The following is a 25544-nucleotide window of genomic DNA, read 5'->3' as shown; positions in this document are numbered from 1 at the left end:
ATTGGCGTTAGCGTAGCCTGGGAGCGCCGCAGAGATGACGCCTTTCGGCGTTAGCGTAGCGCTAAGTGGTTAAAATGGATCCGCAAAAAAAAAAAAAACGATCCGCAAAAAAAAAGGATGCCATACGGAACGTCATCCGTTTTTTGGGGACCGCAAAACGCATACGGTCGCGTGCATGTAGCCTTTCCCTGAGTCACGTATCAGTCACGAAGCTCTGAATCTGCTGGAGCCGGGTACTGGCTTTGTCATGCAGTATTTTAGTGGTCCAGCCATTCTGTTGCTACATTAATGGTACTATTACACCAGCTGATGTCATACAGATCACCATAAACGGTCAAAAATGTGGCGACTTGTTAACGACAAAAAGTCTGCTTATTATACACATAGATAATCGTTGGTACTTGGGGTGGTTACTCGTTCTTTTAAATCGTTCCTTGTTATTATAAATAAAGATGGGGGACAGATGCTTGGTCAAAAGGAATGTATGAGATTGTTAGCAAGTAGACGACTCCATATTATACGAACAGATCTTTTAACGAGGAACAATAATTTTTTTGCATGCTGAAAGATCAAGATGGATGAGAAACGAGTGATTTGTCTCTCGTCTTTGAATCATTCATACTTATTACATCACACAATTCTTCACTTGCATGCACGAGAATCTGTACGATATTCGCTCCATGTAACAAGGCATTAAGTGATCCAGAATAATCAAATTTCATTAGAAATAACAATGAATGTCGATGTATAAAGCTTACACTGTATTTTATTTAGAAAAAAATATAAACTGAACATGTGCTTTATGGAACGGTTGTCTTTACATTGTCACGTGTACATTGGCATTAAACATAGTGATACTGGACCAGCCTTCAGTATGACATCAGAGTTACTGTCTTGTAGTTTACTGGGGTCACTAACCTACAATGAAATGGACATAAATATTACAAAGTTACAATTATACAAAAATCTAACAATTTTCAGCTATGAAATCTCAAACACCAATCACACCACCACCCTTCAGAAAAAAAGGCTAGTTCATTAACTCCTTAAAGGGTTTGCCTGGGTATACATCAAGTGTTACAGTTGCAAGCAGCCTGCCTCCTGTACTGGAAGGATTATATTTACCTGCTCCTTGCCACTCCAGTCCTCTGCGCTGGCTCACTTGTCTCCATTTTCTGGTCTGAGGAATGTTTGCTTTCTTCCCGGCATGGGCATGGTCACCTGATCCTCTTCAGACAACTGCTGAAGAGGATGTGTCTCTTGGGAACCGGAAGATGGAGATGTGGGAGCCAGTTTGGAGGACCGGAGCGGCAGGGAGCAGGTAAGTATGATCCCTTCAGTACAAGAGGCCGGCTGCCTACAACTGTTAGAATTCATGTATTCCCAGACAACAACTTTAAGGACGCAGACCCATTTTTCAAATCTGTAATGTGTTACTTTTATGTGGCAATAATTTTGAAATGCTTTTACTTATCGTAGCAAATCTGAGACCTTTTTCATGACACCTTGTACTTCATGTTAATGGTACACCTTGTACTTCATGTTAATGGTAAATTTTGGTCAGTATATTTTTTCACTTATAAAAATAATCCACAATTTAATACAAATTTAACAAAATGTTCAATTTTCCAAATTGGAATTTCTTTTAAGACAGTCACACCTCACAAAATAGTTAAAAATCTGAATTTACCATTTTTCCACTTTATGCTGGCATAGTTTTTCAAATGTACTTTTATATTAGAACCCCTATAAATTACCCCACCTTTAAACTGCACCCTTCAAGATATTCAAAATGGCATTTGTGAAGTTTAACCCTTTACATATTTAACAGAAATTAACACAATAGAGATGAAAAAATAAATACCGTATTTTTCCCTGCACAGCCGACAGCCGAGGACCAGGAAGCGGTGACTACAGAGATTTCACCGCTTCCCGGTCTTCCGGTACTAATCAGCAAATAATGGAAGTGCTGATTAGTATTCACCCCATAAGACACAGGGGCATTTTCCCCCCACTTTTGGGGGAGGGGGATGTGTCCTAAGGGACGAAAAATACGGTACATTTTTTGCAGATTTTCAATTTGAATCCATTTTTGGAACACAGGAAGTAATAAAAGAAAAACAAAAATCAGACCAGCCTCCCTTCCATAAGACCTTGTTTTACAAATTACGCCTCTCAAGGAATTCATAAAATTTACTAGAATTGGGTTGTGAAAATGAAATACTACGCGTTTCCAATAATATGTATTCGGTTTAACTGGATTAAAATCACCCCCAACATTATTATGTAATTTCTTCCAAATACAACAATACCCGATATGTGGTTGTAACCTGGCTGGGCTCAGGGAAGGAGCACCGTTATGCTTTTGAAACACAGATTTTGCCAGAATGGGTCTGGATGCCATGTCGCATTTGCAATGCCCCTGTGGTACTAGTATAATGGAAACCCCCAGTAATGTCCCCATTTTTGAAACTATACTCCCAAGAAGATATTCGGCTTTGGGTCTATGATCAGTGACTGCAGCTTAGTTGCATTGTGTATATGAGGTCCTGTCTCCATATAAACTTGGTCTGCTGTTCTGTATCTGCAGCACTCACTGCTGCTGTGTGTAAGTGGAAGGTTAGAAGATTATAAACTACAGTGACCCAAACCCTCAGAGAGAAGAGGACTATCAGGAAGCTGCTGCATGTAGATGAGGGGGGTAATTAATAAGGGGAAGGAGCCTGGGAGGGGGTGCTTTCATCAGCCACTGGTTAGTAAACTCTTGACTCCTCCTCCTGAACAGTGCAGGACTCGCTGCAGAAGGAGAGGTTTTGGGGAAGTTGCTTGGGGTGTTTCCAAATGCTGTGCCTAGTTACGCCCTTGGGTACAGTAAGACCCTATAGACTACTTTGGGGGCTGTATTATGGCTGCGTACCACTTGCAACCCCCTTCGCAATCACCAGTGTGGGCACAACACAAAAATACACATCTCATATACTGCAGACCTTAATTTCAGAAGGACGAGGCCTTATTCAAGCAATCAGCTGTGGACAGCAATCTCATCCTTACTTTTTAGAAAAGAGGTTCTGCAGCATCTGCATCTCAAATTCTGTAATTTTATTTAAAGGATTAGTCTTTTATATAATATAAAGATCTGACCCCTAACAGATTACAAAAAAAGTAATCAGCAACTAAATCAAACTAAAAATGTGAAGCAGAAAATGTACTGTAAAGGTAAAAATCAATGTATTCTCGAAAACTGAAAATCTGCATCCATTAAACAAACACTATATATATATATATATATATATATATATATATATATATAAATATATATATCTTAGTTCATTAACATATTAGATGCTCTGGCTATTAAGTGGTTAAAATAATCTGGCCTTTGTAACACTCCAACAGGTGTGGACCCGCTGTGCCACTTACCGGTTTGGCTTTGGGCCAAACTTGGGAGTGGAATCTAAGTGTTTTCAATATGGGAGAGAGAATCTGGATCGCACATCCTCATTACTATGTGTTCCTCATTACTAAGTGTTCCCCTGGTTTTCAAACGGGGTGTTTCCCTGTTCCAAGATGCGGAAGCTGGTCTTAGCTGCAGGGGAGACACCAGGTCGCTACCGCAAGAGTGGTCCCTGTTTGTTAAGTGGCAGCTGGCCGAGCAGGCAGGTGGAGCGAGCTATCACTGGATGGGAGGAGCGCAGCAGCAGAGTCATATGAAGCAGAGCTGAGTTAGTGATTTAGCAGAGCTGGAGCTGTTAGAACAGCAGAGCTGAATAGCTCAGGTGCAGCAGGAGTAACAAGCTGAACAGCAGACAAAGGTGTGGTCGACAATCCGAATCATACACTTGAGAACAGCGAGGTACAGGAGGATCAAGCAGAGACGAGGTCAGGATACAGGCTAAGGTCGGAAGCAGGCTATCAACACAGGAACGACAAGCTGGAACCTTCGCTGTAGACAACTACAATATTGCTCAGGCATCACAGGAAGGTGGAAGCACCCTTATAAAGGTGGTGACTGGCTGGGATTGGAGAGAAGGTGGAATCAGGGGCGTGCACGAACCCTTAAAGAAACAGGACACGTGTGGCTCCTACAAGGTGCAACTGAAGCCGTCGCCGCCCTCAGGAAAGCAGGTCCGGAGCCTGCAGCGGAGAAGACGAGCCTTGTATGCAGTTCGACTGAGGTACATAGCAGGATGCCAGCGTCTTCTTCTTGGTCCTGACGTGCTGAACAAAATCTTTTGAGAATATTCGGAGCATGTACATTTTCCTCCGGCTCCCAGGAACGTTCCTCAGGACCATAATTCTCCAATCTACAAGGAAGTACCTCTTTCTACCAACTACCCTGAAATCGAGGATGTTCTGTACTTCAAACTCAGATTCTTCCCCAGTAGGAACGGAAGTAGTGGTGGAGGGGGTTCTGGAAAAGGAGTTGAGGACCAATTTTTTCAAGTTCAAGACAGATACATAGAAGGAGTTTGGAATCCAGAGGGTAGGAGGCAGCCGGAGTTTGTAGGAAACAGGGTTGATGCGCTCTAGGATCTCAAATGGGCCCAGAAACCGGGGAGTAAATTTGTAACAGGGTACCTTCATGCGGATGTTGCGGGAGGAAAGCCAGACTTTGTCACCAGGAGAGAACTGAGGAGGTGGTCTACGCCTGGTATCTGCATTCTTCTTCATACGGGTAACTGCCTGAGAGATAGAGTCCTTAGTCTGTCTCCAGATGCTGAGGAAGTCTCTGAACAAAGAATTAGCAGCTGGTACCTCAGAAGATGCAGACAGGGGAAAAGGAGTACGGGGATGAAGTCCATACACTATATAGAAGGGAGAAGAGCCCGTAGATTCTCCGGAATGGCTGTTGTAAGAGAATTCCGCCCAAGGCAGGAGCCGAACCCAGTCATCATGCTGAGCAGAGACAAAGTGACGTAGGAAGTTCACCAAGATCTGGTTAATTCGTTCAAATTGCCCATTAGACTGAGGATGGTAACCAGAAGAGAAATCCAACTTGACCTCAAGTAGCTCACAGAGCGTTTGCCAGGATTTGGAAGTGAATTGTACCCCGCAATCAGACACAATGTGCAGAGGTAGACCATGAAGGCGAAAGATGTGTTCTATAAACAGACAGGCCAATCGATTAGCAGAAGGCAATCCAGGAAGCGGAATAAAATGTGCCATCTTGGAAAATCTGTCTACCACTACCCAGATTACGGAACAGCCAGACGGGAGATCTGTGATAAAGTCCATAGCGATATGCTGCCAGGGGACTTCAGGAATGGGTAATGGTAGTAGCAAGCCCGTGGGTTTGGTTCGGGAAGCCTTGTAGCGAGCACAGAAAATACAGGCAGACACAAACTCCCGGACATCTTTGGGTAGGGTCGGCCACCAATAGTGGCGGGACAGCAAATCAAGGGTCTTACGCACCCCACGGTGACCAGCATACTTGGAGCAATGTACCCAAGAAAGAATTTTCCTCCTCTTGGCCTGCGGAATGAAGACCTTCCCGGGAGGAATATCTCTCACACGGACTGGCGCCACAGAACCCAAACAAGACGGTTCCATAATATGTTGAGGTTCTTCAATCTGATCAGCCTTTACACTATTATGAGCCGGTCGGAAATGCAGAAGAAAATTGAATCTGGCAAAGAAAAGTGCCCATTGAGCCTGATGTGGATTTAGACACTGTGCAGACTGTAGATATGTCAGATTCTTATGGTCAGTGTATATCACCACAGGATGTAGAGCCCCCTCCATAAGGTATCTCCATTCTTCCAAGGCCATTTTGATGTCCAGCAGCTCTTTATCGCCAATGGAATAGTTTCTTTCCGCAGAAGAGAAGAGCTTGGAGAAGAAACCACACATGACAAATCTCCCTTTGGAGTTCTTCTGTAGCAGGATGGCACCTGCTCCAATAGAGGAAGCTTCAAGGAAGAACTGCTTGGAGGTATCCGGATGACTGAGAACAGGAGAAGCGACAAAGCAGTCTTTGAGATGCAGAAAAGCAGACTCAGCTTCAGGGGTCCACTTCTTTGCATCCACCCCTTTCTTCGTCAAAGCAGATATAGGAACTGTGAGGGAAAAGAAGTTTGGGATGAACTGTCTATAGAAGTCTATAGAAGTTGGCAAACCCCAGGAACCTTTGAATGGCACGTAGACCTTGAGGACGAGGCCAATTCAGGACGAAAGGTGGACTGCTCAAAGACATTTTTCGAGCTTAGCGTTCAGAACATTCTCCCTTAATCGCTGCAAAACCAGGCGCACTTGCTTCCGGTGAGTGGTCAAGTTGGGGGAATAGATGAGAATATCGAGATACACCACTACACAGTTCTACAACAGGTCCCGGAAGATATCGTTCACAAATTCTTGATTAACCGAAGGAGCATAGCATAGGCCGAACGGCATGACCAGGTACTCATAGTGGCCATCACGAGTATTGAACGCGGTCTTCCAATCATCGCCTTCACGGATTTGGATCAGGTTATACGCACTACGCAGATCCAACTTTGAAAATATCTGGGCACCTCGGATACGGTCAAACAGTTCAGAAATCAGAAGCAGAGGGTACTTGTTCTTGACCGTGATCTTGTTCAGCTCACGATAATCTATGTACGGATGGAGTGACCCGTCTTTCTTGGCCACGAAGAAGAAACCGGCTCCCGCCGTTTTTTCTTAACATACTCGGCCACAGCCTCTTCTTACAGAAAATGTCCTCATATGCCACATATTGCGGAGGCAGACCAGACAGCCAGACAGTTTCATAGGGACCGGACGAGGAGACGTTGGGCGAACCACCGACAGACAGGAAGAATGGCACTGAGGACCCCAGCGAAGAAAATACCCTGTATGCCAGTCTAAGATGGGAGAATGCTGCTGTAGCCAGGGCAATCCCAGAATCATTGTGTCCGTGGAATCCGGCAGGACATAGAAAGATATTTCTTCAGAATGTAGCACCCCGACTTGGAGTTTAACAGGAGCCGTGATGAATTGGGCAGGGGTTGTCCATTAACAATAGTTGCCACAAGAGGCTTCGCCAGATGAGTGGTGGATAACTGGCACTGGGTCACCAGGGCTTGAAAAATAAAATTTCCGGCTGCTCTGGAATCCAGGAAGGCAGGTACAGATATACTGGTTTTCCCAGAGGACAAGAGAACAGGAACAAGAAGTTTGGGAGAATTGTCTCTTTCGCCTAGGGTCACTTCTCCCATAGAGCCTAGGCGCAGAAGTGTTCCGCCTTCTGGGGACAGGTATGAACAACGTGACCCTTTCCGCCACAGTAGAGGCACAAGTCTTCTGCTCGTCGCCGCTGGCGCTCCACCTGCATAGGCTCTTCAGGCGGAACCGCAGCCGGAGTCTGAACAGTCCTCTGGAAGACAGGTGCGAGTCTAGATGTCCGTCTCACCCATGCGGCTTGAGAGAAACGTTCTCAAAATCGCACGTCAATACGTGTGGCTAATGTGACCAGAGCGTCCAGAGAGACAGGAAGATCCCTTCCAGCAAGTTCTTCTTTAATACGGTCACTAAGACCCTCCCAGAATACGGCATGTTGGGCTTTATCATTCCAGGACAGTTCTGCGGACAGAGTACGGAACTGAGTTGCATACTGTCCCACTGTCATTGCGCCTTGACGCAGACGAAGGAGCGCAGAGGCTGCAGACGAGGCACAACCTGGTTCCTCAAACACTGTACGGAAAACAGTTAGGAAGGTCTGGAGGTTTGCCGTCTCAGGTCCGCTTCGCTCCCATATAGGATTAGCCCAGGCTAGAGCCTCTCCAAAAAGCAGAGAGACTATGAAAGCTACTTTCGCTCGGTCAGACTGGAACTTGTCTCCATGTAGCTCAAAGTGGATCAAGCACTGATTCAGGAACCCTCTGCAGGCTTTCGGATCGCCACTGTAGGGTGGAGGTAAAGGCAGCTGGATAGCAGTTGTGCCATGGTGTGAATACGACGCAACAGGATTTGCAGGAGTTGCTGGGACTTTTGGTACGGCAGGAGCAGGTGTAGATGTAGACGGGCAGATATCGTGTTCAGACACTGCAGCAGAACAGCTTGGTGTTCGCTCTGGCGTTGTAGCTCTTGGTATGAATCTTGCACCACAGGCTTGGGCTTGCCAGCAGGGTCCATGGCCTGAGCAAACTGTAACGCTCCAACGGGTGTGGACCCGCTTTGAGCCAAACTTGGGAGCGGAATCTAAGTGTTTCCCTGGTTTTCACTCTTTATCCCGCTCCAAGATGCGGAAGCTGGTCTTAGCTGCAGGAGAGACATCAGGGCGCTGCCGCAAGAGTGGTCCCGGTTAAGTGGCAGCTGGCCGAGCAGGCTAGAACGCTCCAGTGCAAGCACTGGGGATACAGGCAGGTGAAGCGAGCTATCACTGGATGGGAGGAGCGCAGCAGCAGAGTCAGATGAAGCAGAGCTGAGTTAGTGATTTAGCAGAGCTGGAGCTGTTAGAACATCAGAGCTGAATAGCTCAGGTGCAGCAGGAGTAACAAGCTGAACAGCAGACAGATCCGAATCATACACTTGAGAGCAGCGAGGTACAGGAGGATCAGGCAGAGATGATGTCAGGATACAGGCTAAGGTTGAAAGCAGGATATCAACACAGGAACGACAAGCTGGAACCTTTGCTGTAGAAAACTACAATATTGCTCAGGCATCACAGGTGGAAGCACCCTTATAAAGGTGGTGCCTGGCCGGGAATGGAGAGAAGGCGGAATCAGGGGCGTGCACGAACCCTTAAAGAAACCGGACGTGTGCGGCTCCTACAAGGTGCAACTGAAGCTGTCACCGCCCGCGCAGGAAAGTGAGTCCGGAGCCTGCAGCGGAGAAGAGGAGCCTTGTATGCAGTTCAACTGAGGTACATAGCAGGATGCGCTGCACGCTGGCGGCTGCCAGCTGCCATTGTTACAGCCTTCATCTTGGCAGAGTATTGTGATCTCTCCACATTTGAATAGAATGCTCTAGAACTAGGCCTACAGCTGGGATGTCACTGGATGACATCACAATGATGAATTTGTGAAGGTATGACTCTATGTTGGATGCACACAACTTCAGAAAGAAGATTGGACGCCATCATGAGGATTCATAGGCATCAATGTGGCAGGCACAGCACTATGAAGTGCCTTTTGCGCTGTGGCATTAGAAGAATTTTGATATCTCTGACTTTGTCCAAACAGACTGTCTATTACTCTGTAATTTCTCTAGCGCCGTTCTATGAAAACAATAGGTTTAAAAATCACACCAAATGCTTGCAATAACTTCTTTATTAACTTCAACTTTTGTTCTTATAACACTGCCGCCTCCGTAGCAGATAGTCCATGTACAAAACACGTGTTGAATAAAGTATCACAAAATGGCGGTATGCATAAGATGGTGGTTCAACTGTTCAATCTTGTCATTTAACATAAAATGGTGGATATAATTCTCTCTTGAGTATCTGTACTCTCACTTTAAGTTATTTAAGCACTTTATGATCTCTCTGAGAGGTATATCTGAGGTCTAACTAATAGTTCACTTGCTGAATTTGGTCGCAATTTGCAGTATGCAGTTAGCAGTAACTATTTGCAGATTGGTTGAGTTTGATCTTGTATGGTTGTATGCAATTTGGATTTAAATATGGAATTTGAATTTGGACTGAGAACTTTGTAGTTTGCAATTGGTGGAACTGTAAGTAAACACACATATAACTGGTTCAGTATACAGTTCTAATCACTATATAAACAGTAGGAACATTATATAACTTATATAACATTATATTTTGGCCTCTCTTCTCCCATAAAACACAGCTCTTAGTGGAGTGAATGTCTGTTCAGCTTTTCTCCTCTGGTGTAATAATTCTAGCAGCTCCTGGTAGGGGAATTTCCCATACAGGCTGTGTGTGAGGCTGGCTGTGATTAGTCAAAACTCCTGCTCAGCAACAACAGTTTAACTCTATGCTTTCTGTTATTTCTGCTGTGTCATTGAGCTTACCTCACATCCATTTAATTAATCTTAAATCTAAAAATCTTCTGTGAACACAATATATAACAGTTATATGACATCCAAACATGAAGTCACTGTAAATAACTCTGCTTTTGTCTTTAACACATAAACATAGGAACTGTATTAAGGTTATTGGCAGGTCTAGCTGTATACACTTATAAGCTATATTAGCAACCTAGGGCAGGTCTTGCCTGGCCAGCTATACTCCCACCAAAATTACCTATAATTCTGTGTTCTTACTGGTAGGACTTGAACATGAATTTGAGGAATTTTCCATCAGGTTCTCAACTTCCAAGTGTCTTTTATCACTCCCAAGTAGAACAACTAACTTCTGTATAGGACGTTCCAACTTGAGTGGAGTAGTGAGACGTTTTCCTTTTATGTCTTTTTTGAGTCTACTATTTGTCTCTCCCTCATTGGCCTCAAATTTTCAGGTATGGGTTCATCCCATCCTAACTTCTGTCTGCATAATTCTTGTAGTATTTCTTTTGCTCTGATGATTACTGGGGCCAAAAATCCCAATGGATCAAATATAGAAGCCACTGCGGAAAGAATGGTACGTCTAGTTACAATTTTCTCTTCAATAGATACTTCAAAGAAGAACTTGTCATTCTCTACATTCCATCCCAATCCAAGAAGCTCTGGACTGGAAGATGATCAGAATTGAGATCTACATTCTTCATTGATGATGCACGATCAGAGTCAATGATGGATTCCAGTACCTCTCTCTTGTTAGAGATTAATTAATGAAGGCACATGTTTCCTCTTGCGCATAACTCTTGGCTTTCTTTCACTTTGTAGATTTGATTGTAGATTCTGTTTACTCTAGACTTTTGAGATCATCATCTACATAAAAGTTTTTCTTCAGAAAATTTGCTGCTGATGGGCAATCCTTTTCATTCTGATTGGTCAGGTCCTTCATACCATAATTGGCGCAACCTGGAGACGATGCTGCTCCAAACAAGTGTACTTTCATTCTGTATTCTGCATCTCCGTCATCCCACCATAGGAACCTCAGGAAGTCTCTATCTTCATTCTTCACATGAAATCGTCACGCATCTTTTCAATGTCACATATGACCGCTACAGGATACTTTCTGAATCTACAGAGTACTCCAGGCAGAGTGTTTGTAAGATCTGGTCCTTTTAGTCGATGATCATTCAATACAACACCATCGTACTTTGCTGAGCAATCAAATACTACTCTAATCTTATCTGGTTTCTTTGAGTGGTAAACACCTTGATGTGGGATGTACCACACTTCTTCTTTAGGTTGGTTATTAACTTTCTCTGCATGTCCTTCTTCGAGGATGCCTTCCATGAATTTAAAATAATCATTCTTGAGTTTGGGATCTCTTCCCATTCTTTTCTTCAAACATTTCAATCTTGCTAGGGCAAGATTTCTGTTATTTGGCAGACAAGGTCGTTCTCTAAAGGGTAAGGGCATTTCAAGATGACCTTGTTGATTCTGCTGCTTTCTTCTAGAGTGTGTACGAACTTTATGTCTTCTTGGGATACACTCTTTTATTTAGAACTTATATCTGCAAAGTCGGATTCAAGGATCTTGATTATTTTGCTGGACTTACAGTTGGTAACTCTTGGGCAGATATTCGATGAACACAATCCTGTCACCTGTCTTGAGTTTGCGATGTTCTGTTTTCCTCCAACAACACCCCATCCTAGATCAGTTTGAACAGCGTAGGGTTCACCCTTTCCTCCTGTGATTACCTTTCATGGTACCAAGGCTTCGGGACAATCGTAGCCTATCAACAGTCCAACACCAAACTCCTTTAGTGGGGACATTTCATAAGATATGACAGGTGATCCCATTTATTAGCTGTTTCACAGGTAGGTATGTGATCTTGATCTAGAGGTATATTGTCTTTTGTATAAGCTGGAGGTAGATCTAATGTGAAGTTTGAATGAAGTCCTCTAACTCTCAGTCCTTTGACTGTTCACTAATGTGTCTCTCCCCGTCATTGTGGTGAGTTTGAGCTTCACTGGTTCTGTAGCCACTTGTAATTTCTTGCAGATTTCTTGATCAATGAAGGTGAGGTCACTCTGGGCATCCAGTAGCGTATAGGCGTATATCTTCTTGTTCCTCCTTTTTAGGATTTGAAATTCACACTGGTACAACCATTGATGTGCCATTACTTTCTCCTTCCCTCACTCTGCAAGAGAATACTGATACTTTCTTTCCTTCCTCAGTAATAGGTATTGATGATTTATCTTTCTTTGGACGTTCTTCATGTAGTGGTGTAGGATGGCGTCCTTTGCAAACGCTGCATCTGGCCTTTTTCTTTCACTCCTTAGTAACATGGCCTTTTCTTAGGCATCCGAAACACAGTTGGTTATCCAGTACAAAACTTTTCTTTTCATCTGGGGGCTTCTCCTTCAATTGTTGGTACTTGTGTATGGAGTGGTTCTCTCCACAGAACATACATTTGAAGGTAGTCTGAAGATTTGTCGCTTCTGTCTCTCTACTGATCACAGTAGTGACTTTAGACTTGCTCTCGTAGGTTTCTGGACCTTTAGCTGCTGTGTTGGTTGCAAAGCTAGTTGCTCTTGCGCGTCTTATCTCTCTCACAGGCCTTTCTTCTAAGGATTTTAAGACATAAGATGCTGTTACTGGATTACATGCTATCTGTGCTTCCTTATTGACGAACTCAGAGAACTCTTTAAAACTTGGGAAATTCTTGCCTAGATCTAACTGTTCAGTCACATAGCGATTCCATATTGAAGCCACTTCTTCAGGTAGCTTAGTTAGCATCATCTGGTTTTCTAGATAGTCGTTCAGTATTTCCAGTCCTTGAACATATGGGATGGCATTGCAGCATGCTTACAGGAAGTCACCATACTCTTGGAGTCTGAAGTGTTCTTTAGGACCTATTTTAGGCCAGTTATTCAATTTCTCTCTAAAAGCTCTTTGTACTATAGAAGTTACCTTCAAAAACTTTCTTTGCTTCCCCACCAATATATCTCTGAAGGTAGAATAACTTGTCGACTGGACTGAAGCAATGATGCTCAATGATCATTTCAAAACTTGAGTTCCACAGTAGGTTCCAGAATGGGAAGTCTAGCTAGGACTGTTTTCTGTGGTCTTGCTGGGACAATGGTTGTAACATTCTCCTGAGCATTGCCGTGGCATCTAGAAATAAAAAAGTCTGGTTCTATTTTCTCACTTAGTTCTGAATTAGGTGAGTCTCTTTCTTCTTCTTTTCTGGTAGAGATAGAGGGTAAATCCACACACCTTTTTCCTAACACTGGACTACCCCTCTCTTTGTCTTTCTGAGCAGGCAGGGGCATACATAGAAATCATGGGGCCCCATAGCAAAACTCAGAATTGGGTCCCCCCAATAAAAAGTACAATTATTAAAGCTGATTAGTAAGGGTGCGGGGTACATTAGGGGCTAAATAAAAGGTTAGGCTTTCTATCCTGCAGAGTCTAGTAGAAAAAACGTATACGTTAACATATTCATTTTTCTTTCAAACTCTATGAAGAAGGATGCCACTGTATTTATACATGAAACGCATGGAAAAAATGGGATATGAACTCGGCCTTACCCTTTAAGTTGTATTTATTTTATGATAGGTGTAAATCAGAGGAGAGCCTATAGGGTTAATTACTGCAGCAGAACTGTCCACATTGGTCAATTTGACCCCTGGAACAGATCTTCTGCAGGTCCGCAGCATTAGATCTCTGTCTCACAGCTCAACTTCTCCCTTTGTTATTAAGCAATTTTAGTCATGTCCCATCCTTCACTCAGGGGTAGTCTATCTGGATGGAGCATCCAGCACATGCCTCAGGTCCCATATGAAAGAATATATATGCACTACAGTGAGCAGAGCTGAGGCGCCTGTCTGACTCTGACCCTAACAGCTCTAAGTACAGTCACCCTGCTGCAGCAAACAGCCCGTCTTCCTGTCAGCTCCTCTCACCTCTATCATGCAGAGCGCTTCTGCTGCTATTTCCTTCTGCACTCTCACACAGCCTAGGAATAGTGAAGGGGTTAACAAGCAAAGAGAAGGGCAGGAAGACACAGAGGTAAGCATGTGGGTCATCACTGCTGATAAAAGTAAATACAGGGCTGGTACTTTACCGAGCTGCTAGCTGTGGGAGCAAACTTCCACCAAAGACATCACAGAGGAGCAGGCACATCAGGCAGTGAGCTGCTACCTGATTGGAGGAAGCGGCTGCTCACTCTCCCTCCTTCCACTCGGGGCCCAGCCTGCTGTTGTCAGCGCAGCACTAGCACTGCGCATAATGGCAAATGAAAATGTAAATATGTAATGGCACTGGAGCGTTTGGGGTGGCAATGGGCCCCTCATTGACACTCGGCTGCCGACCCAAACGCTCCATTGCCGGTATTTATCTCTCTACTGTTACTAATGCAGCGTGTATTCAGGTCAGAAAGGGGGCGGAGCCATGCAGCCTGGCCGGGCCCCCTAACCTCACAGGCCCCATAGCCAGTGTATGGTCTGTCTATATTGACGGTACGCCACTGTAAGCAGGGATGGAAGGATAATAAATTATTTCTTCACTAAGTGCTGAAGATTTCCTTCCATTCTCCTGGGAGTATGTAGTAAAGTAGGAGTCTGCTTCTTCACTTAGTACAGATTTGAAGCTATGACTACTCTGATTCATATCCTCTTCGTGTACTCTGAGTCTGGCTTCAATGATCTTAACTTCTTTTTGCCTTTCCAGACTTTTCAATTCAGCTTCCATTTGATGGCGCTGTGCCTCCATTTCAGCTTCCATTTGATGGCGCTGTGCCTCCATTTCAGATTCCATCTGATGGTGCTGTGCCTCCATTTCAGCTTCCATCTGATGGCATTGTGCATCCTTTTCAGCTTCATTTTCAGCCATCAGTTGGCGCTGCGCCTCTGCAGATCACTGTACTATAGTGGGGGTCTCACTGTGTCCTGGCAATGAATATGGGATACAGCTGGAGGTGATGACTCTGCCACAAGTTAACTACATGGTGGCCATCATGTTATGATTAGATTCCGGGCTCGGTCTCTGCACTCACCCACTGGGCTTTCTGCAGTCTGAGGTATTCACTAAAGAAGTTAGCTTCCTGATGCATCAAAGGCAGATTCCATGCTTGGTCTCTGCAATAACCACTGGTCTTATAGGGTGAATACTAATGAGTCCTTCCATTATGGAAGCGCCCATTAGTACGGTAAGACTGGGGAATGGTGAATACAGCACTCCTTGTACTGGCTCTACTCATTGCTCACTGGTCTTCTGCTGGCAACATCGTGTGCTGTGACCTGCACACAGCGTGAGAATGTAGGCGCACTCTGTGACCTCACGTTTTGCGATGTCAGGTCACAGCACAGGTCAGCAGGAAGAGTGCAGGATCTCAGGAGCAGTAGCTGGAATAGGAAAGGTGAGTTGAGAGTTGATTTCTTTTTTTTTTTTGTATGATCTGAGGTCTCATTAACATTGGGGGTCTGATCTGAGGTCTGACTGGTGGTCTGAGCTGGGGTCTAATTAACATTGGGGGTTTGATGTGAGGTCTGATTAACATTGGGGGTGTGATCTGAGGCCTGATTGGGGGTCTGTGCTGAGGTCTAATTAACATTGGGGTCTGAGTGGGACTCTGAGCTGAGGTGTGATTAACATTGGGGCTCGGAGATGAGGTCTGATGAAATATATTTTTTCCTATTTACCTTCTCTAAAACCTAGGTGCGTCTTATAGGGCAAAAAATACGGTAACAACTGTACCTGCTGATTGATATGATTGGGACAATACCAAATTTATATAGTTTTCTATGTTTTATTACTTATCAACCATAAAATCTCTTTTTAATTTGTGTCGCCATATTATGGTAGCTATAACTTTTTTATTTTTATTTTTGCTGTTGAAGGTGCTCTATTAATGATGAGTTGTCATTTCCATTGGTACTATTTTGGGGTACAAATGTCATTTTGATCACTTTTTATTCAGTTTTTTGGGAGGCGAGGTGGCCAAATTCTGTCAATTTTGTCTAGCAATTCTGTCAGTACTTTTTATTTTTTATGGAGTTCACCTTGTGGGGGGAAATCTATGATAATTCTGCAATTCAGTGCAACCGTGTTGATTCAAATTGATATTGTTTTTTTTGTTTTACACTGACACCTGCCATATCAACCATTGGAACCCTGCAATAACGTTGCATAGGGCCTAATGGGGTAGAGAGGGAGCCCCCTCCCTCTGTAAACCAATTATCTATAGACTGTGGCATATTGGGGGTTAAATGGCTGGGAACAGTGCTAGCTTCAATCTGGGCTGTTTCTGCAGGGTGTCAGATGTATGTTACAGCTGACACCAGCTGCTGATGCCATCGCTATGCCATAAATGTATGGCATGGTGCAGGAACATGCTACTTGCCATGTCATATATTTATGGTACTGTGTAGGAAGGGAATTAAAAAAAGCAACAACAAAAAAACAAAACAAGGAAATCCAATTCATTAGTATATCCATGGCACTTACTTTATAACATGTGATTCCAATATGCTTTTTATTGGATATGATTTGGGCCCCGCTGGAGGCTGGAAAGTCTTCCCTCCTCTGACAACACTTGCACTCTTTGTAGGTCTTTTTCCATAAGAATCATTGGAGTGAGATGGATATGGGTCAAATGTTCCTGCCTTCATGCCACCTGGCTGACCACAGCAATTGCAAGAAAATAATTTAATATTACTGGACAACTTGTGGCAAACTGTGTATTTATCCTAGTACATAGCAACACATAATTGTCCACAAATATAAAGCTACAGCAGATAACTAATACAGACAAAGCCATTTTCCAGGACCCCCATCGACCAACTATTTGAAGAGGCCATGGCGCACACATGGCATTTCAGCTGCAGTACCAATTCTCCCACCATGCAAGTTAATGTGCTGTGCTTGGTAAAGTATAAATAGGAGGCAGAGTTTATCAGTAGGTATCTCGGCATCCAGACCCCCACCAATAAAAACTTTGCTGTGTAACTATGACCTGTTAAACATTTTTTGAAATGACAATAACACTTTACAGCATTGGTGAGTGAGTGAAGTTTCCATTAAAGAGAACTCGGCACAAAACATTCCCATGTGTTCCATTCAGGAATTCCATGTGTCAGTTTCATATCAATTTTTTTTTTGTCAAGGGGACACACAAACTCCTAACCCAGTTATTGAGGATGAATTGCACAGGGCAAAGGCTTTTTTTTTTGAGATTCAGTGATTTACCAGGCTCTCCATGGGTAAAGCTAGGAGGAGGCTTCCACCCAGCAGTCAGCCCAGTGACGTCACCGGCACTAATGGGCAAGCTTTAGCGCTGTCCTAACCTGTAAAGTGGCTGGAGCAGCGCTAAAGCCCACCCATCAGTACCGGTGATGTCACTGTGAACACTGCTAGGCGGAAACCTCTGCCTAGCAGTGTAACAAATATAAACAAACAGCCCTTGCCCTGCGCGATACAGTGAAGAGCAAGCGAGAGCATCGGCGTATGAAATGCCCCAATGCTCATATCGAGGGCTGCCTGGGTGAAAATGGGGGTATGTCCGGGTTCAGAGCTGTTGATGGAAAGATAATTATCAAACTGTCCTCTCAGATACAGCCAGCAGATAGAGATGGTACTGATGCCTCCAGCTTATGAGATGCTGTGCTGAGGAATCATGGGATTGGTACAGATGTAGCAGATGTTAAAACAACACACACGCTTATCACACTGGCTTAGTTTAACAATGTGCAAAGCTTGTCAGTTGTCACACTTTTAAGTTAACTAAGTTACACTGTGGGGTTAACAAGTAAGGCTACTTTCAGACTTGCGTTTTGCCTGATCCGGCAGGGATCATCAAAAACTCTTCCGTTACTGATAATACAACCGTCTGCTTCCGGTATAAACAGATCCGGTTGTGTTATCTTTAACATAGCCAAGACGGATCCGTAATGAATACCATTGAAAGTCAATGGGGAAAGGATCCGTTTTCTATTGTAACTGAGAAAACTGATCCATTTTGCTCCACATCCCATGACGGAAAGAAAACTGCATCTTGTTGCGGTTTGCTCTCTGGTATGGAAACGCAACCAAACGGAATGCATTTTGGAGCATTCCGTTCTGTTCAGTTCCGTTTTGTCTCCCATGACAATGAATGGGGACAAAACTGAAGCATTTTTCTCCGATATTGAGATCCCCTGCCGGATCTCAATACCGGAAAATGTAAACGCTAGTGTGAAAGTAGCCTTAACGGGAGTCTTTCACCTATACTGACCGTTTTTGAACACTAATACCATTCTCAGCATTATAGTACCCATATGTGAATGCTACTTACTGTTTAGCTGTCCGTCGCTTATTTCCTTCAAAAAACACTTTAATCCAATATTCTAATTAGGTCTGAAGGTGCCCAGGGGCGGCGTTCAAGCGGCCGGTGCCCAGGCCCCTCTTCACTATTCATATAAAACCCCTCCCCTTTAAACACTCAGGCCGGCCCTAGGTTCTTCTTATTACCGCCTCCCTTCAGTGTGAAATGCCGTGCCTGCTCATCCGAATCGCCGCGCCTGCGCACAGCATTACCCATTATGGGCATCGGCATCCGAGCGTTTATTACGCATGCACCGGCCCCAACATCCCGATCTAGCTGGCGGCTACTTCCGCTGGCTAGATCGGGATGTTGGGGCCAGCGCATGTGCAATAAAAGCTCAGATGCCGATGCCCATAATGGGTAATGCTGTGCTCAGCGATTCGGATGAACGGCGCAGGCGTGGCATTTCACACTGAAGGGAGGCGGTAATAAGAAGAACCTAGGGCCTGAGTGTTTAAAGGGGAGGTGTTTCATATGAATAGCGAAGAGGGGCCTGGGCACCTTCAGACCTAATTTGAATATTGGATTAAAGTGTTTTTTGAAGGAAATAAGTGACGGAAAGCTAAACAGTAAGTAGCATTCACATATGGGTACTATAATGCTGAGAATGGTGTTAGTGTTCAAAAACAGTCAGTATAGGTGAAAGACTCCCTTTAACCCTCTGATGTGGGAGCCTGCTAGATATGTTGCTTACATAAAACAGAAATCAGGATGAAATCTCAAATTCAGATAGCATCTGATATGAAGCATACATGATAATGGGCTGCAGGGATGTGAGCGCTATGATGAAAAGTAGTGTTCCTACTGGAGGTCTTCATTTAAAAAGTATCTTTCAAACGATACAGCTTTATCATATCAAGTTTTGAAAAAATTTACACTATTTGCTTATACTATAGCAAGGTGATCTGTCACACATTTCTACCTACCGCCTTAGCAGGTGAGCTTGGTTTAAATGGCTTCACATTAACTTTTTTCTCAGTCTTACTCTTCAGTGGTGGTAAAGACTTGTCCGACCGGTAGGGATTTATGTCAAAATATTCCTTCGGATAAAGGTTTAGTCTAAAAGCGCCACTTTTAAGTTTTGATTTGTGACTGTCCATTTCTTTCTATCATCGAAAAACGCAAAATTGTATAATCAGTGTATATGACATGGCGGTACATTACTAGACGCACATACACATACATTAATAAGACGGCTGTGTTTAGTAGCCGGCTGCCAATAGATATGGTATATGTATTTGCAGATCCAGGTACATATGGTGAGATCTGCTGGTAATTTGATGTTCGTGGTGGTCATACTCAGAAGATTCACAGGAGATGCTACTTCACTATGCTGGATCTGCAGATACATATATCACGTCTATGGCCACCTTTAGTGGCATACTGCTATACTACAAGTAAAGGGATGCTGGGAGGCACATGTGCTCCCAATACTGTATAAAGGGGCTCCAACCAAACACGGGCCAAAGAGCAAGGTCTCTGGATGTTTTTTTTTGTGTGAGTGCAGGAGATATATCGAAGATAGTTGTCGGATAAACAAGTTTCCAGCTGACCGCTATTCCTTAAGTGTGCATGTTTTCTCAATAGGGAGAGGGGAATAAGTGATAACATATCTGGTGGCAGCTTATCTTCTCATGTGAGAACACAGGATCGGGCTTGTTGAAATGCCTGACAGTTCTTCCCCCCAGCATCTGCCATCAGAAGAGAATCGAGACACCACTGTAAAGTTTAGATGTTCAGCAGGTCCTACTGAAATTGGAGGGTTCAACCAATATGTATGTATCTAATATGTATGCTGGCGGGGGCCTACATTAGAAGTGGATGCTCATACAAATAGAAGTGAAAAAAGATTCAACAGCTCACAATCCTTATTCACGCTGCACGGGAAGGGACAATCCCCATACCAAAGTCCAACAGATAATCCCAGCAGACGTTATTGCTTCCAATATGTTATATTCTTTATTTCATTTTAAAAAAATAACAAAATTACAGGATGTGTTTTGAAGATGAAATAAAGAATATAACATATTGGAAGCAAGAACGTCTGCTGGGATTATCTGTTGGACATACAAATAGAATGATATATGTATTACAGTTTACTATAAAGGTGAGACCACCTCTGCAGTCTGGCAAGTGACAGCTGCACAAAGCAGTAAAGCAAACCCTGTGTTGTCTTTTGACGCCTCTTGTGGGTGAATATGTGACACTGTGTATTGTCAGCAGCGTACAGTGACAAAAACTGACATTCTAACCTATTTTTATTAGATTTCAAGTTTCAAAAATAATTACATAAAACATCAAAGAATAAAGGGTTAGAAGGGAAACATAGAAGAATGAAAAAAAGGTGGGAGAGGAAATTAGGTGGGAAACATCATTCTGTCAATGTAACCTCCACTTACTAATGATAATGAAATAACCAGGCTGATAACTAGGGATGAGCGAATTTCATATTTTGAAATTCGTTTTTCGCTTCGTGTTGTGGTATTTATTGAATGGCGTTATGGATTCCGTTACCACGGACCATAACGCAATTCCATGATGGAATGCATAACGGAATGCCTTTAGAGGCATTCCGTCATTCATTCCGTCATAATAGAAGTCTATGGGCTGCATAACGGATCCGTCCCGTTTCCGTTATGCAGGAGAGGACTCCCGTCCGGTTTCCGTTATGCAAGGATCTGTTATGCAGGCCATAGATGTCACTGCCATGGTCATGGTCGTGACTCCTGTGTCCACATGCTGTTGCCGTTCAGCCACAGATGAGGGCCACTAGTTTGTTGCCTCACTTGTGGTTGCCGCTGGCAACATGTGATTGTACTTGGCAGTATAGCAGCCGGAGCTGGTGCTAGGTAGCTTACTGTCAAGTGCATGCAGTTACACCTGGGTTGTGTGTGTGTATGTATGCACTCTGTATGTCTGGTGTGCACTCTGTTTTATGTTTGGTGTGCACTCTGACATTTTCCCTTCACTGTAGCTGCCCGTGGCAACGTTTGGTTTGATGTACATGTGGTGGCAGTGTCTCGGCCTTTTGGCCGGGTCCCAGGACACGTTTGCCACACATGTCGTTGTCATCGGTAACAGCTGCAGTGAGTATTTGTGTGTATTTTCCTTTATGTGGTCTCACTACACGTCCTGGTGTTGGAAGGGTTAATTCCCTTCTGTGTGTGTGAACACTGGGTGTGTCTGTGTGGGTGTGACTACTTGGGCCTATAAAGCCTCTGTGTTGATCTCCAGTCTGAGGGGTTCTTCAGCCTTGGCTAAGCTGGAGTAGCCTCCTGTGTTATATAAGTTTAAGTTTGTGTGATGTTCAGTTTATGTTTTCCTTTATTATTCTGTGCAGCTATGGATCTGGGTTCCTGTGTGTGGATGTGTGTGTGCTGAGTTCTATTTGTATTATTGTGGACTTCAGCTTGCCTGCACATGGATCCAGTCAGCAAGGCTGTGGCAGGTGGCTGGAACTAGTGCAGCACCTGCCATATCCATAGGCCTGTTTCTGTTCCCCTTTTTCCTGCAGCTTGGCCAGTGAGACTCCTGTTCCTCCGTGTCCAGAAGGAACAGGTCGTCTTGCCCTTCACTCCTAGTTCAGGGACCGGTCGGAGGGTGAGTAGGGATCCGAGGTTCCTGAGCACCTTCAAGGTCGGCCCATGCAGCTAGGAGTTAGGGACGGATTAGGGATGTGTTAGGAGGTGACCTGCTCCCTAATTCTCTCGTCCTGGCCGAGCAGCCGTTAACATCTTCTGGCATCGCACGGCTGAGGGCTTTCCCCATCCTCAGCCGTGACAATAGACTTCTATCATGACGGAATCAATAACAGAATGACTCTAAAGGCATTCCGTTATGCATTCCATCATGGAATTGCGTTATGGTCCGTGGTAACGGAATCCATAACGCCATTCAGTAAATACCACAACACGAAGCGAAAACGAATTTAAAAATAGGAAATTCGCTCATCCCTACTGATAACCATCAGACTGAAAACAGCAAGCTTTGCTTTTCTGACATCTGGTGGACGATATGAAAACTGCAATATTTTTGATTTTTATTGTGCTTTGTGATTACATTTGCTATGATCTAATAATAATTGCGGCTGGAATGAAAAGACATTTTTTTTCTTAAAAATAGATTGATAAAAAATGTAAGGAAAAGATAAAAATCATTGCTATCTGCTAAAAGTTGCCCCCACTGATCATCCTTTGTATGCACGTTTGTTCATCTTTTTTACTAACCAGTATCAACATTAAGGCCCTATTAGGCTGGGTTCACATCTGCGCTGTAAGCTCTGGCAGTTTGTTCCAGCAGAGTTCCCCATATGTGGTTACCACCAGATACCACCGTGCACCTCTGGATCCCCATTCACTGCAATGGTATCCCCTCGTAATCCTGCCACTTTCTGGCATATATGCCAGCTTTCAGCCGGACAAAAAATGTTGCCTGTAGTATTTTTTGTCCAGCTGAAACCTGGCATGTACACCAGATACAGTGACCGGATTACAGTGCCAGAGTTCACAACGCAGATGTGAACCCAGCCTTAGATAGACTGCACAATTTTTAGGCCACTTATCAGTGACAAGCATTCATAGGAACGCTCGTTCTTGATAGGTGGCCTGTATAATGTATGGCCATTTTTTATTAGGATGAAAGATTTATTGGTAGCACATCTTCCTGTGTAATTAGGGATGTGCTACCAATAATCATTAGAACTGAAGGAGGGAGGAACAACTTCCTCATTCCTCCCACATTCAGTTTGCATTGGCCTGTGTAACCATGCATCGGTGCTCGCACTGCCAAAATATCAGGCAGTGTAATACAGCCTTTGGTTAAGACATTGTATTCTGCCAATAGGAAAAGAGTCAAATGAAGAGAGTAAAAACAAAAAAAATTGACAGAGTGGACAACTGCTAGCCCTACGTGATTTTACCCTCATGAGCTCTTTGGATATGTCATAATTGTCGGAGGAATACGTATAGCTTTTGCCAATGGTGAGGTTTGGGTATCTGTAAAGAAGAAAGCGATTCGGTCATGAGCATGCACACTGTGAGACAAGTGATGTAAAAAAAGACTGCAATACATTACCCAAATCCTGTGCCTTGCTTAGGAGGGTTTGTGTAGAGATTTTTGCCTGGTGCAGTATAAGCTTTTCTTGGTTTCACTTCTGCACTGAGGGCTGGAACTGGACCACTCAGTGTCCCATAAAAGCTGCCAGCTCCAGATCTAAAATATCGAACAATAAAAACCAGAACTATAAGTAGTATTAATACCTGGCATGTATCTATTTTAGCAATCTTACTATTACTGAACTGGGGAGAAAAGCAGGGGTACTAGTGTAGAGTGAAGTGATCTTCAATGTGCGGTACGTAAGCCCAGGGGTGGACTGGGAACTAAAAGTGACCCTGGGAAAAAAGCTAAAACTGGCCCCCAACTTGTAGGTGGGTAGAAATTTACAGAAGGTGGGGCAAAACCAGTAGGCGGGGTCAACAATAACATAGCGCAAAATACTGTCCCAGCAGAACCAAGTACCACCGTGCAGCACAATATATTTCTCCAAAAGCCGCCCTCTGTGGTGGCCATCAATAGATGCCGTTTTCTGTCTTCCTCCTCCAGTCCTCTCTGATTAAGATATGGAGCAGGGGACTTAGGAGGTGAGATGTGGGCCACAACAGTTGAATTCAGGAGGGCATGTGTTGTCGCTGGCTGGGTACCCTGCCAGCAGCAGAGAGGAGGGCTTGGGGAGACCCCGGGGCATCGGCCCACTGGGAAATTTCCCTGTATGGCCAGACCACCCCTGAGCACAAATCCCAAAGAGCTCATAGCTTTGAGTTGTGCCCTTTGTATTTGTGGTTACGTGTCACAGATCAGATATGGGGGAATTGTAAGGACATACGTGTGAGAGTACAGTATGGGTGATGTAAAGAAGGGTGCGAGAATCGATGTAAACAAGGCATCATACAAAGGGAGTCAATCAAACCTATACATTTATGTAATGGTACCTTTGTCTTTTTCTTTACACTTGCAGAAGCTGGAAAATCCATCACATTATACACTGCTAGTAGCCAGGGGTTGTGACCACCCTGCAATCTAGCAGCAGTGGCCGTGCTTACACAGTATAGGAAAAAGCGCCTATGCACACTTCCACGTTCCTGACCACCAGAGAGGCCAGCACTTTTTCCTATACTATGCAAGCACGGCCACTACTGCTGGACTGGAGGGTGAACTTAACCCCTGGATACGAGCTGTGTATAATGTAATGGAAAAATGAATCAAGCCAGCAAAAAAGGTAATACGGACAATCTCAATACATTAGTAAGTGCCAATGGTGCAATAATAGGGGTTGCAATGGTCACTATTGCGACCAGGCCCCTAGGACAGGGATGCACCCCCTCAATTATGTATCATCATCCTCCCTGCCCCGCCATTACCTCTGAGAGACTACAGGTACTAGGCCTGAGCCTATCAGAGACCGGCACACGCGGTGCGATGACAGAATAATCATCGCGCCGCCTGAGTCAGGCAGCGTACAGCTCAGAAAACAGGGCAGAAGAGGCCTGCACCACATCACTGACAGTGGCTTGGAGGTAAGTATTAGGGTTTATTATTCTTTATTTGGCACCAAGCTGTTGGACCACCACAGAGGAGCACTATAGGGGCATTGTTTATACGGACGACACTTGTACTGGCACATAAGGGGGCATATTTTTGTACAGGCACACATTATAGGGAGCACTATGGGGGACATTGGCTCTACTGGGGGCACTAAGAGGGGGTATTTTTTGTACAGGCACACAGAAGGGGCATTTTTTGCACTTGCAAACATTATAAGGGGGCATTTTTTGCACTGGCACACATTATAAGGAGGACATTATAAGTGTCACAAACCAGAGGGTATAACCCACTGTGCCACGTGACCAACCTCCTCTAAGGGCGTTTAAGTGAACTGCTCGCTCTTCCTTTTACCCTTGATGGTGGGGATAGACTTTCCCAAGAGGAACACCAGGTCACTACCTGTTGAGGAGGATTGGCACACAAGGCAGCTGGTCCAAGTGGGTACTAGTGCAAGGTACCAGAGGTACAGTCATAGTCAGCAGACCGAGTGGTAACTAGGAGCAACAGTGCAGGACCGAAGGATGAGGCAGAGGCGAAGTCAAACAAGCAATGGATCAGGGCAGGCGGCACAGGTAAAGGTCAGGCAATCCGGATCAGCAACAGGAGAGTCGAGGCAAAGCAGGTAAAGATCAAACAGGCAGCAGAG

At 44.3% G+C, this 25544-nt stretch overlaps 1 protein-coding gene across 3 annotated transcripts in view; it reads right to left on the bottom strand.

The window, feature by feature from the left end:
• Positions 1 to 754: 754 nt before the first annotated feature.
• The window catches only part of C1H4orf47 (chromosome 1 C4orf47 homolog), a 69319-nt gene continuing 44529 nt past the window's right edge, over positions 755 to 25544 (bottom strand). For 2 of the 3 annotated variants that reach the window (XM_044297719.1, XM_044297727.1), the window contains 5 exons: positions 23372 to 23509; positions 23217 to 23292; positions 19225 to 19404; positions 16444 to 16616; positions 755 to 918 (listed from right to left, as the gene is read on the bottom strand). In XM_044297719.1, the coding sequence (XP_044153654.1) occupies positions 870 to 918; positions 16444 to 16616; positions 19225 to 19404; positions 23217 to 23292; positions 23372 to 23509 (616 nt within the window). In that variant the 3' untranslated portion in view covers positions 755 to 869. Of the gene's footprint in view, positions 919 to 16443; positions 16617 to 19224; positions 19405 to 23216; positions 23293 to 23371; positions 23510 to 25544 lie in introns of those variants that run through there. The other variant, XM_044297737.1, reaches the window with a different exon arrangement.

Source organism: Bufo gargarizans, chromosome 1, assembly GCF_014858855.1.
Source record: "Bufo gargarizans isolate SCDJY-AF-19 chromosome 1, ASM1485885v1, whole genome shotgun sequence".
NCBI lineage: Eukaryota > Metazoa > Chordata > Amphibia > Anura > Bufonidae > Bufo > Bufo gargarizans.
The sequence above is the reverse complement of the archived record's forward strand: the minus strand, read 5'-3'. Positions and strand labels throughout refer to the sequence as shown.